At 39.0% G+C, this 12117-nt stretch overlaps 1 protein-coding gene across 6 annotated transcripts in view; it reads right to left on the bottom strand.

Annotated features, from left to right (window-relative positions):
• garnl3 (GTPase activating Rap/RanGAP domain like 3) overlaps positions 1 to 12117 on the bottom strand; it is a 79962-nt gene that overhangs the window by 25612 nt on the left and 42233 nt on the right. For all 6 annotated transcript variants that reach the window (XM_084414676.1, XM_084414679.1, XM_084414677.1 and 3 more), the window contains exons 3-11: positions 9513 to 9587; positions 8468 to 8567; positions 6455 to 6573; positions 6086 to 6150; positions 5924 to 5987; positions 5549 to 5575; positions 5335 to 5410; positions 4981 to 5079; positions 4784 to 4887 (exon numbers count right to left, since the gene is read on the bottom strand). In XM_084414676.1, the coding sequence (XP_084270802.1) occupies positions 4784 to 4887; positions 4981 to 5079; positions 5335 to 5410; positions 5549 to 5575; positions 5924 to 5987; positions 6086 to 6150; positions 6455 to 6573; positions 8468 to 8567; positions 9513 to 9587 (729 nt within the window). The remainder of the gene's footprint in view (positions 1 to 4783; positions 4888 to 4980; positions 5080 to 5334; positions 5411 to 5548; positions 5576 to 5923; positions 5988 to 6085; positions 6151 to 6454; positions 6574 to 8467; positions 8568 to 9512; positions 9588 to 12117) is intronic.

Raw genomic sequence — 12117 nt, 5'->3', positions numbered from 1 at the left:
ATGAAACCATACTTAGCTCTAGGGCTCCGTCCACTATGTGGCTGCCATTGCGGCTTTTCATGCACCACTGAGCGATGGGCCTTTGGGGAGGCACCAACTGGTCATACGTTTTCTCCATGGTACATGGAGGATGAGACCGACAAACAGGTCCAGGATTCCTTCCTGGGACCTGGCAGTGGTTCTCGAAGGGCTATCCCTGGCTCCCTTCGAACCCCTCCAGTTGGCTTCGCCCAAGGAGCTCACATTCAAGATGGCTTTTCTCTTAGCTATTACTTCTATTAAGAGGGTGGGAGATCTTCAAGCCCTGGCAGTAACGCCAGCCTGCTTGGAGTTTGCCCCCGGCGGAGTTAAGGCCATCCTGCACCCGAGACCTGGCTATGTGCCTAATGTGCCTTCTAACACAGTCCATGGTCCTACAGGCATTTCATCCTCCACCTCATGTGTCGGCAGAAGAAGAGAGGCTCCATTTGGTCTGCCCAGTTAGAGCTTTGAGTATTTACCTTGAGAGGTCCTCTTCTTGGAGGAGGTTGGACCAACTATTAGTGTGTTTTGGGTCACCTAAGAAGGGGCTCCCGGCATCCAAACCATTAGTAATTGGATTGTTTTCAGTGTTAATGTATTGTTAATGTAGGTGTCAGGCACGATGCACACTTTTTAGATAGGCCTAGTTGATATTAAAATAAATATGAGATCATGTGGTAGGCCTACTGAAAAATAGCAATATTTACACATGATTTGCCAGTTTATTTTATTAAATATCAAAAATCTAAAAGGTGTGCATCATGCCTGGCATGCACCTACATGAACACTTTACAGTTGGTTTTATGACTAAGTAATTCTCTTCAAACGTGTGTACCAATGTCATATATGTAACTTTAGAGACGGTCCCTAAATATCCAGTGTCAAGCCAGCTTTATGCCAGTATTTCACTGGGAATCGCTCAGCGTGAAACTTTGCATGTTACATTCATATTCGGAGGCCACTTGCTTGTTCCTATATCTGGTATAGCCTAGCCTACATCCCCAATAAGGTGGGAGTTTGGTCTTTTTAATTACTGTATTAGTCCATTAAGAAGTGGCCTGACCGTAGGGGAATCCTGGAGAATCATGTATTGAGGGAATCCCAAGTTCTACAGCACATAACCGCAATATAAAGTTAAGAAAACTAAACAACCAAGAGAAATATATGTCTACTACCTCAGATTTAACGTTTGATCTGTACATCAGCATCGGGGAATAACATTATAATTTCGTTCACGGTAGAGAAAGCTGCTTACATGTGCAAAACTAACTATGAAGACTTCAATGTAAACACAGATTTTGTGTCTTTATCAGCTTTTCCATATATATACTGGCCCTGATCATCATCACAAATACTTACCGCTTGCTCCATTTTTGTAAATCTGTTTTTATGAATCAACGACTCTCTCACCCATTGCTCTAGTCTTCTTCGTCAACAGCCACTTGCACCCCCTGCTGGTGAGGTCGACTAACAGCTATGGAGATTGGCAATTGGCAATCTACTGATATTCCTGCCGTTCCCGGTAGTGATGGGGACGAGACCGCCTATGCCGACTCCGAGTCAAGACCGAGTCTTTGAAGGGTCGAGACAGAGTCGAGATCGAGTCCGTTGGTTTTCAAATACAGTCGAGTCCAAGTCAAGGCCGAGTCTTTGAGGAAGCAAGTCCGAGTCGAGACCGAGTCTTTAGGAGTTGAGACCAAGACTATAAAAACATGTCAGTTTTCATATTCATGATTTAATATCACCCCAGTTAATAATCAACAGTTAGGCCTACAGACTAAGCTAGATTGGGAATTGTTTAGAGGAGCAGTCTTAACGTCTTAATATGGACTATGCTGAAGTGAAGTCACTGACACTGACCTACTGGCACTCACCGGCAGCAGAGTCATAAGGGGGTCGCACACCGGACGCGCAGCACCACGTCTTTTAAATTTGAACACATTATTCTCTATGAGTGTACACACAACGGCGGCGCCTTTCGGCATCTGTCCACGGCGCCCAGCAACGGCTCAGGACCTTGTTCAAAATCCTGCCGCGCCACAGAGCGCCATTTACATAGTTTTACATTAAATGTACATTTATTTGTCTCCAATCGTCGTATACTGACTTCACCCTGTGCTGCAATATACATTTAGTTTTACATTCATTTACAGAAATCAGCTGCTTGAATGAAAATTGCTGATGTTATCGGATTTTCAGGAGATATTCTCAATTCATTCAGTTAAAGGAGAACTCGGTAACTCTAGCGAACTCTACTCACTTCTTCGCTGATTTTCCCTTTTGTTGTCGCATGTTTTCCCCACGAGCTCCCCCTACAGCTGTGGGGGGGTCATGTGCGTTTGTTTTGATCGGAGCAAGCCAACTGTATCGTGTGGAGCTATGTCTACCGAGGTGGGTAATCTGGTAATACATCATACATGCGTGTGTGTTTATGTCGAATTGCCGTAAAGCAATTTGTGTTTCGCGCTCGTTCTCATTCTCGTTCTCGCTTCTCACGAGACTTCCAATTTCTATCTTGTCGGGACGGTAGTCCCCAAGTTGCAAGGTTGGTTTTCCGCCTGGGAACGCTGGGGGGAGCGGGGAAAGTCACCAATATCACCAGAACAGGTTGTTTAACCATCCAAATGATTTCTAGACAGTTTTATTACGTTAAAAAAGTTCTCCTTTAACGGACGCTCTGAGGTAAAGTGAATTCAGATTGCAGACTTAGCAACGATTGTATTTAATTGTACTGTACAATCATAACATAGTACAGGCATTATCTTAATTTCATAATGTCCTTAAACATAACAATATTGCTGGCCATAAACTGAGAAAGTGCGCGTCCGGTGTGCGATACCTCGAGTTGTCCTAGACGCAACGCGGTGCGGCGCGGCACAGCGCTGCGCTGCGCGTCCAGTGTGCGACCCCCTATAGAGATAAATAAACGGCTCTGACAGCAGTATCTTTGCATTGCACCACGGGATGTCATTTTCAAATAATGACCGTCAACATTGCATTTTATTATTATTGTTGTTATGTGTTGTGTGTTTTTTTTTATATGAACATAAAAAAATGCGTTGGGAAAAAAAATCTCGAGGACTCGGTCTGAAATTACGAGTCCTTCTCCTCCCACTGTGGTCCGAGACCGAGTCAAGACCGAGTCTTTGAAGGAACAAGTCCGAGACGAGTCCGAGAAAGCAGAAATCGGTCTCGAGACCGGTCTCGGACTCGAGTACTACATCACTAGTTCCCGGATGTCAAATGTTGAATTTTCTGTTGAATTTGAACCACTGAATTTGTTGAAGCGAATTCGCAAAGCGAAATAAAATGGACCGGAAATTGCCTGTCGAATATTATAGGTTGTATTTTTAAACAGAATTAATATTTTGGAAGTGAAATCTGAAAGGTGAATATGGATTATTGAATTTTTATTAATGAAAACGTGTGTGAAATGTTTTGAATTGAAATATTCACAACTTAAATATACAACCATGTTGAATTTCAGCCCATAAAAATGCAAGCAGCATTAATGCATTTAACGACTTTTGTCATTAATTTACTTCCATAGAAAGAGAAAAAGTGAGAAACGGAAGGGGAGCGTGAGGAGAGAAAATGGATTACTGTGTGATGATATAATCAAGAGTAGAGAGGGATATGAAGTGAGAGAGAGTGAAGTGATTGACGCTTGATGTAATCAGGATATGGAGCTGAGGGGGGAAAGGGGAAAAGCAACAGAGGGAGAGACTGACCGCTGTGATGTCCAGTGCTTTTGGATGTTAAATATAGCCTGTTTTCCCCTCACCACCTACTGAGCTACAGACTGGCTCCTTTCTGCCTGAACACACAGCTCCCTTCTTTCTATCATTCAAATTTCTCTTTCATTTCCCCTTCTCTGTGTATTTGATCTGCTCCCTATTTGTCTTTATCTCATTCTATTTGTAGTTTTAAATGGATGTGTTGTTGTTTTTTCGGTGCTGTTTGGAACCAGAATGTCTCTCTACAGTCCTATTCAGAGAGGACTGGTTTTAGAAAATGAATCCCGGGGGATGGGCTGATAATGATACTGATAATCCGATTATCTCATAATTATTTTCATGTTATGGCTGATAATAAAATTTTATACTATTTTGTCTAAATAAATTAAAAATAAAACACCAAAAAGTAAAATTACTCAATTTACTGCAATTTAGGCATCACAACATCAGAATGTACAGTATGAAAAATTGGTATTTTGAGACATGCTAAGGTTTCATTTGACAGTGTTTTTAATTAAAGTATTTGTGTTTTTAAAGGTTAACTTTAAGTAAACTTTAAATGATGACAAAGGTAATCAAAAAATTTAAATGGTACCATTAATGGTACAGGTAATGAGCATGAACAATTAAACATTCATTATTGGCTGTTACAGTATTCAATACTGACCAATGTACACTACCGTTCAAAAGTTCGGGGTCAGTATGATTAAAAAATAAAATAAATTAATACTTGAATTCAACAAAGACACATTAAATTGATCAAAAGTAAGTTTACATGGACTTATACAGAGTTACATTACATTTAAAAAAGTGATTTTAAATTGTAATATTTCACAATTATAATGTTATTACTGTATTCTGTGTCACATAAATGTAGCTTTGGTGAGCATACAAGAGTTCTTTCAAAAACATAAAAACATATGTACAGTCCCCAAACTTTTGAAAAGCAGTGTACATTAGAATAAACCACCAATATCGGCCAGTAACAAAATATGCCAACATAGCTTATGTGTTCTACAACTTACCTGTTGTTTGTTCTCTTTAGAATAAGGTAACATGGTGGAAACATGGAACATGAGCTCATGACCCTGATAGACTGTGTAGATGGAATTCATTCCTGTAGTGTCATCTAAACAGAGAGAGAACGAATTAGTAAAATACAGTTAAAAGGGAAAAAATCCCTCTGTTGATTTGTAAACATATGTATGTGTATTTGTCCTACTTTTAGTGTCCAGTCCTCCGCGATACCCTGCCCAGCCCTGCAGACAGATTGTGTCGCCAAGGAGATTCAGAAATTTGTCAAAGGTCTCACTTCCTGTTTCTGAAAAAAAGTACAAAAACATAGAAAATCAACTTGATTGCAAAGCAATAATAAATTTAACAGACATCAAGTGTGAGCCACCTTTTTCTGTTCACAGATATTTTAAAATAAGTGTGAATTGTAATTAATTGCATTATAGTTCTGTAATATGATGTATTTCAAAGTGAAACAGAATATTATTTTATTTGGTTATTGGTTATTATTATTAGACAGATATATTTAGTATTATAAATATGTTATAGGTTCTGTGCTCACCGTTGCTGAACATTTCATCATCTGTCAACTGTCCGTCTTTGGCATAAAGAACACCAAATTTAAAATTTACGCTGCCCTGTAAGAACATACAAACACATGTGAGGAGCATTCAGGGGGAATTCACTAAGAAATAGATTTTTGAAATCACTAAGAAGGTCTTTTATTTGCATTGCATACTTAAATCAAACACATACACACATTTGACTGTACAAACCTCTTGTTCCTCCAGCACCAGTAAGTCCTGCCAACAATAAATAAATAACATTATATCCCAGTACAATAAAACAATCAGTTTCCATCAAGGTTAAATTTCTAAACACCAGTTAGGAGCACTAATAGTGTGAGTTACACAAACATTACAGAGAGCATGTTCATGCATTCAAATATCTGAATGCCACTGACAATAGCCTTTGATTAGCGGCACTCATTTCCACAAAAGCCAAGCTCTCTGGAGCAATAGCAGCTCAGACAGCGTCTGCGTTTGTATCCTAAAGTGATTATGAAGCAGAACAACAAACCAGAGCAAAAATAGACAGTAATTAACAGAGCAGAGGACATATGATGTTGATTGACAGGTGTGGGCGGGCACCTTCTGAATCTCTGGGTTAAGGATTTCCCTCGGGCCCTTTTCGAAACGATCCACATTCATGGCACTGAAAGGGTCAAGAGGGTAAAATTAATGCGTTTTAATTTATTTCGCTCAAATTAAATCTTCGCATGTGCGAATAGGGTGCATTACAGACAGACTTACCTTAATATAGATTTGACTGATAGTGTTTTTGTCGGACTGTATGGAAGGCTGATTTTTAGAGTACCCTGAAAGAGATGGACACATTTCACAAATCATACAAATCTAAAGCGAAATGTGACGTGGCATAACAAGACAGCAAGCCAGTAATGCTGGAGGTTACGACACAAGGTTTTATAACCGAGACCTTGTTGTTCATAAGGAAGGTGACATTTAATACCGTGTCACTGTGCATTCAGGGTTTTAAGGCATTTAGTCTTCACATACTGGCCTTTGAGACAACAGAACAAAACAGTGTAGTCACTTTTACAAAGAGGTCAATCTGTTATGTGAGTCACTGCTCAGAGCAAAAGTGACGCACACATGACTCACCGTCTTGCGCCAGAGGATGGCTCGGTACTGTGGGACCCTCTGGTTGTTCTGGTCTGACAGAACCACAGACAGGAAGAAGGGGTTCTTCTCCGCATCCGTCCCCACATAGTTCTGGTGAACTACAGAAAGAAGGGACAAAAAAGTTAAAAAAAGAAATGTAATTTATTCCTGTGATGGCAGAGCAAAATTTCCAGCAGCCATTGCTCCAGTCTTCAGTGTCACATGAATCATGAAATCATTCTAATATGCTGATTTGCTGCTCAAGAAACTTTTTTTTTTTTTTTGATGAATAGAGAGTTTATTAGAATTTTTTTACTGACACTTGTGATCAGTTTAATGCATCCTTGCTGTGGCATAGATCGCTTGTATGATGTGATGTGATGCAAAATGAACGAAGATATACTACTTTTATTAAACATGAAGAGAATTCAAACACAACAATCAATAAACATTAACACAAGACAATGAACTGAGGAAGACAGAAGGCTTAAATACACAGAGAATGATGATTAACAGAACAGGGAACAGGTGTGGACTAATTAGAAACAATGACAACAAATGAATGACTAGAACTCGGGTAAAACAGACAATCAAAATAGTCTCAATCAGCTCCCTAGCATGTAAATCAGTAAATCGTGTACACGAATCCGGCCACTGGTAAGGACCCCGGTTCACTACACATTGGGATAGTGATTATGACATGACTACGTACAACGCCAACGTACAACATTGTAGAACGTTACTGCTGGTATTAACCAACTACAGGCAGGAGCTATATATATATATATATATTTATGCTGTTTAAACACATTGTTCTGTTACATATCCTTACAACATTTCAACTGAATATTAATTATAAATGTTAACTAGATTTGTTCACTACCTTGTCTTTTCGAATCTTCTATTGTGTGTCATTATATTTGAGTTGGCTCATGCATTTTATATTTTGCGCTTCAGAAATGTGACATAATTTTTACAAATGATTAACAATTAACATATTTTAAGACCAATGCATATGAACCAGTTGGATTTTAATCAATGCATCAATAAAACGAGTGAATCTAACTTCTATTTTTCTATTTTCTTTTCTGAATATTGTAACTTGAGGCTTCTTGACGTGCTGCCTGCACAATGATGCTGATAGATGCCACACCAAAGCACTGTGGCCATGTGAACTGTCCTCAGAGACGTGACTGTGAAGACGCCTGTTTATTTAGATCTATTCCTGGAGCCTCAGAAAAAGAGGAAAAGAGAAAGGAAGGGATGGAAGCCTTCTGTTTAAGGGGAATATTTTGGATTGAGACAGTCCAGGTTTACAGACAGAAGACAAATAAAAAGAGGCTGAAATCCAATTAGAAGACAAGATCTGGTCTGTCTCTGCATCTCCACCCTTCCTCTGTAGAATATTCTGTCTCTCTCCCTCTCTCTTTCAATCTCTCTCTCATTGAATGAAAGCTATTTGCAGTGATTTAAATCAATTAAAGAGACAAAATGCAGAATCTGCCCCGGGAATGTGTGTGGGAACAACAGTGTTTGTATTTGTGTGTGAGGAAGGGAGATTAAGAAAGACAGAGAAAAGAAGAAGAGAGTGATGAAGTGTATGGCAGAGTGTAAAACATAGTATTTTAGTATAAAATATAAAACACTAGTATAAAATACCATTATTTGGTGCTTTGTCTTCCTCAGCACGAGAATGCAGAAAATTGTTAATGGTACCACATGTAATAAAATGTATTTGTTTCCACTATTTTACATAAAATGCAACTGGTTCTGAATAAGAACTCAATTCCCAACCCAATTTAATTATTTCCTACATAATTCAACTTTTTCTTTCCCATAAACTCCAAAATTTCACAGAACAGGATTTCTCAAAATAATGGCACATTTATGCTCTCCATGTGTTGAGTATAATCTCAACATGTACTGTATGTGTGTGCATGTACAGTATATGCATATTTAGTACAAGTTAATTTGTAAATCTGTGCGTGTATGTGTGCATCAGTGTAATCCCACCTTTTCCCAGAAAGTACTTGAAGTACCATCTGGTGTGGTACTCTGGGTTCTCCAAATGGACGTCAGTTCTCCTCCATGTTCCAGGCGTGTAGTCAGATGCCTGCAGAAAAGCCCCACCAAGAATTTAACTAGGTACAGGACTCAAGTTAAATTTGAGTTTGTTGAAGCAACCCCCCCAAAGGTAAGGTACTTTTTAAAAGTTTACTTTCAAAATACAATCAAAAGGATGCCAGAGACACTCTATGTCTTTGTGGTAGGGAACACACATATGTACATGTGAACACACAACATGTCTGGTTATACCTCTGCTCACCCAATAATCAATCCCATCATGTTCCAGCACAAATTCCAATTGATATTTTCATGCTGACAAATTGTTAAAAAACAACAACTTTTTTGTCAAATTGTCAGTGTTAACAACAGCTTTCCTACTCTGAGGGTCTGGAACCCTAATCACTATGGTGACAGTCCACCCTAAATCATTAACAACCAATCAGAGGTCTGTTTTGGTGGGATAAAGCATTGAAGGTTGTCATAGCTACAGTCTGGTGCTTGAAATGAAAAGGACAAGTGGATGGAGGGAAGAGAGAGAGAGGGGGAGGAAATGAGAGCGAGAACATTGGGGATTGATTGAATCGCTTTGCTTTGATTGTTGTTTTTGCTGATGCATGTGTGTTTCATTGAAACACCTACAGACACACTCGCAAAACACAAAAGCTGGCAGTTTTGGTTTGTTTCTCACTGCCAGAAGATGAATATTTGTTCTCTCTCTCTTTTCTTCTTCTTTAAATACATTGTATCACCCCCGTTCCTACAGTACCGCACTGACTTGAACCCGCAGCCATCAGTATGCATGTGAATGAGTTCAAAACATTATTGAATCTCTCCATGGTCATGAGAGCTTCAACAATTGTAGGGCTGTTTAACCTCTATCTTGGCAATTTTCATAATAGTTTTGTAACGATTGGTGGTCTATTACAATCCAGCACATACAGTGCATACACACACACATTTCAGACCACACAATATTTAATGAGTATCTTACCTCATCTATTGAACCGTTCTCCACTCTGAATCTCCCAGCTCTCTGTATGGCCCCGTCTGCATCACTGGAGATGAGCTGAGGAGAAACACAGATACATCATGAAAGTGAGACCATCTGCATCAAAAGCTACACAGTAGGGTCCAAAAGTCTAGTAAAATGCAGTTTCCACACAAATATTAGGCAGCACAACGGTTTTCAACATGGATAATAATAACAAATGATTCTTGAGCCGCAAATCATCATTTTACAATGATTTCTGAAGGATTGTGTGCAACTAAAGACTGGAGTAATGATGCTGAAAATTCAGCTTTGCCATTACAGGAATAAATTACTTTTTAAAATATACTACAATAGAATTTTCTTTTTTAAACTGTAATAATGTTTCACAGTATTACTGTTTTTACTTTTTGATCAAATAAGCACTGGTGACCATAAGAAACATCTTTCAAAAACATTAAAAAAATACATCAACTTTTGAACACTAGTGTAAATAACATTCGGCAGTATCAAGTTTTCATTGTAACCTCAGACTTGCCTCCCTTCTATTCATTCTCTTTGCTGTTGAATCTTTCTCTTTAACGATTCAATTATTTTGGTTAAGAAACAACATAAGCAGTTTAAGACTGCTTTAGAAATGCCTATAAAAAGACACAAGAGAGACAGCGAAAAGGCAGCATAAACCTAATCTGCTGTGACATACACTCAACACACATACAGATGAGTTTGAATCATAAAAACCCTTCAATGTAGAATCAGACTAATGTGTTAAGTGATGCCTGTGTCTGATCTATCTGTGTGCAGCATTGATCACTTCATCTGTCTGTGTCACACACACACACACACACACACACACACACACACACACACACACACACACACACACACACACACACACACACACACACACACTGTTTGTTTCTATCTGTAAGAGAAGTAGTATTAGTGAAAGTCTATCTGCTCAGATATTGTGTGTGTATGTGGGACAATCACTTGCACCTGACACGATGTAATCTGGTCTTTGCAGAAAAATTGCAACATCCCCCCAGATGGAACAATGTTGGTTGCTAGGCAACAGAACACAGAACCTCTCCCATTTCCTTTTTCTTCAGTCACCTTGTTTTCCTCCTCACATTTCTCTCACCTTTCTTCTCCACCTGTTGGTCTGCCTCCTTCTCTTGCTCTCTCTCTTTCTCTTCCCTCTTGTTTGTATCTGGCAGACCAAACTGCTAAAAACAGACCGCAGCTGCACTGCAGCTAGAGAGAATAGCTGTAAGGGTGCGAGTTTGTTGTGTGTGTGTGTGTGTGTGTGTGTGTGTGTGTGTGTGTGTGTGTGTGTGTGTGTGGCAGATGGTCTGCCTTGGCTTGAGAATGCCAAAGGTCCAGGAAGATCATTCTAGATAGATTCTTGCTTTCTCACTAATCACTTAATAAGCACTAATTTGGCATCCTAGTTGAGATATATCAAGACCAAAGTTAGTTTATATAAAGTATGCTGTATTAGTGAAACAGTCCTACAATTCACTTGGCTCTGATATCTGAACTGACATGATGCATCCTTGTATTCTTATGATTAGCTAATAATACATAATATGTGTTAATATTGGGTTTACCTGTATATTTTTCAATAGAGTTGCAATATTCCCAGCTAACATCAGAACTTCCCTAACATTCTGGCAAGGTTCTCGCAAAGTTATGAACAAATGTTCTTCCAGTAATGTTAATAGAATGTTTGTTCAAAGTTATCTGATCTTTAATAATGTTCTCAAAACGATAGCACATAAACATTATCTATACATTGTTCATGGAATGTGTCTTGTCTAACATTTTTAAATGTTACTACTTGTTAAATACATTTAATGTATTTGTAGTATACTTAGTAGGGGTGTAACGATACCCTCATGTCACAATTCGATACATATCACGATACTGAACTCACAATACGATATTATTGTGATTCTCCAAGACATATAGTAAAAGGTTAAAGTTGGTATTACATTGAGTGTGGAAATGAATAGGCTTGGACTTGATGCTGGTAACCCAATGCACAGGACAATGGTGACACCAGAATAAAAATATTCATGATTCTGAAGCTGAAAATACAGAATTATTTTAGGCGAATATGCTTGCACTCTGTCACTGACTAGATATATTTAAAATAATGTAGGCCATTTTTTAGTAACAAGACATTTGCCATCATCAGGACTAGTGCTGCACGATTAATCGTATCGCAATCGCAATCGCGATGTCAAGCCTACGCGATCATATGACGCAAAATGCTGCGATTTTATATTAAATAAACAAATTAGCGCTGTTAACGCACTTATTAATGCAAATGCTTTTAAACCATTCATGCGCGATAAGACATAAAAGAACGAGCCGCCTGTGAATGTCCTCCTGACACACACACACACACACACACACACAGATAGACGCGCGCCAGTATTAAGTTCTCTTTCGCGGTAAAACGAACAACACACATGTATGCCAAAATGAACGCGCTGCCTGTGAAAGTCCTGACTGTGACAGACAGAAAGACTCGCGCTAATATCGTGCGAGCGCACAAAACAGCATGCCAGAATACAGTTCTCTTTCGAGCTTGAACGAA

This window comes from Rutilus rutilus (genome assembly GCF_951802725.1).
Source record: "Rutilus rutilus genome assembly, chromosome: 7".
Lineage (NCBI taxonomy): Eukaryota > Metazoa > Chordata > Actinopteri > Cypriniformes > Leuciscidae > Rutilus > Rutilus rutilus.
This window is presented reverse-complemented; position numbering and strand designations above follow the sequence as displayed.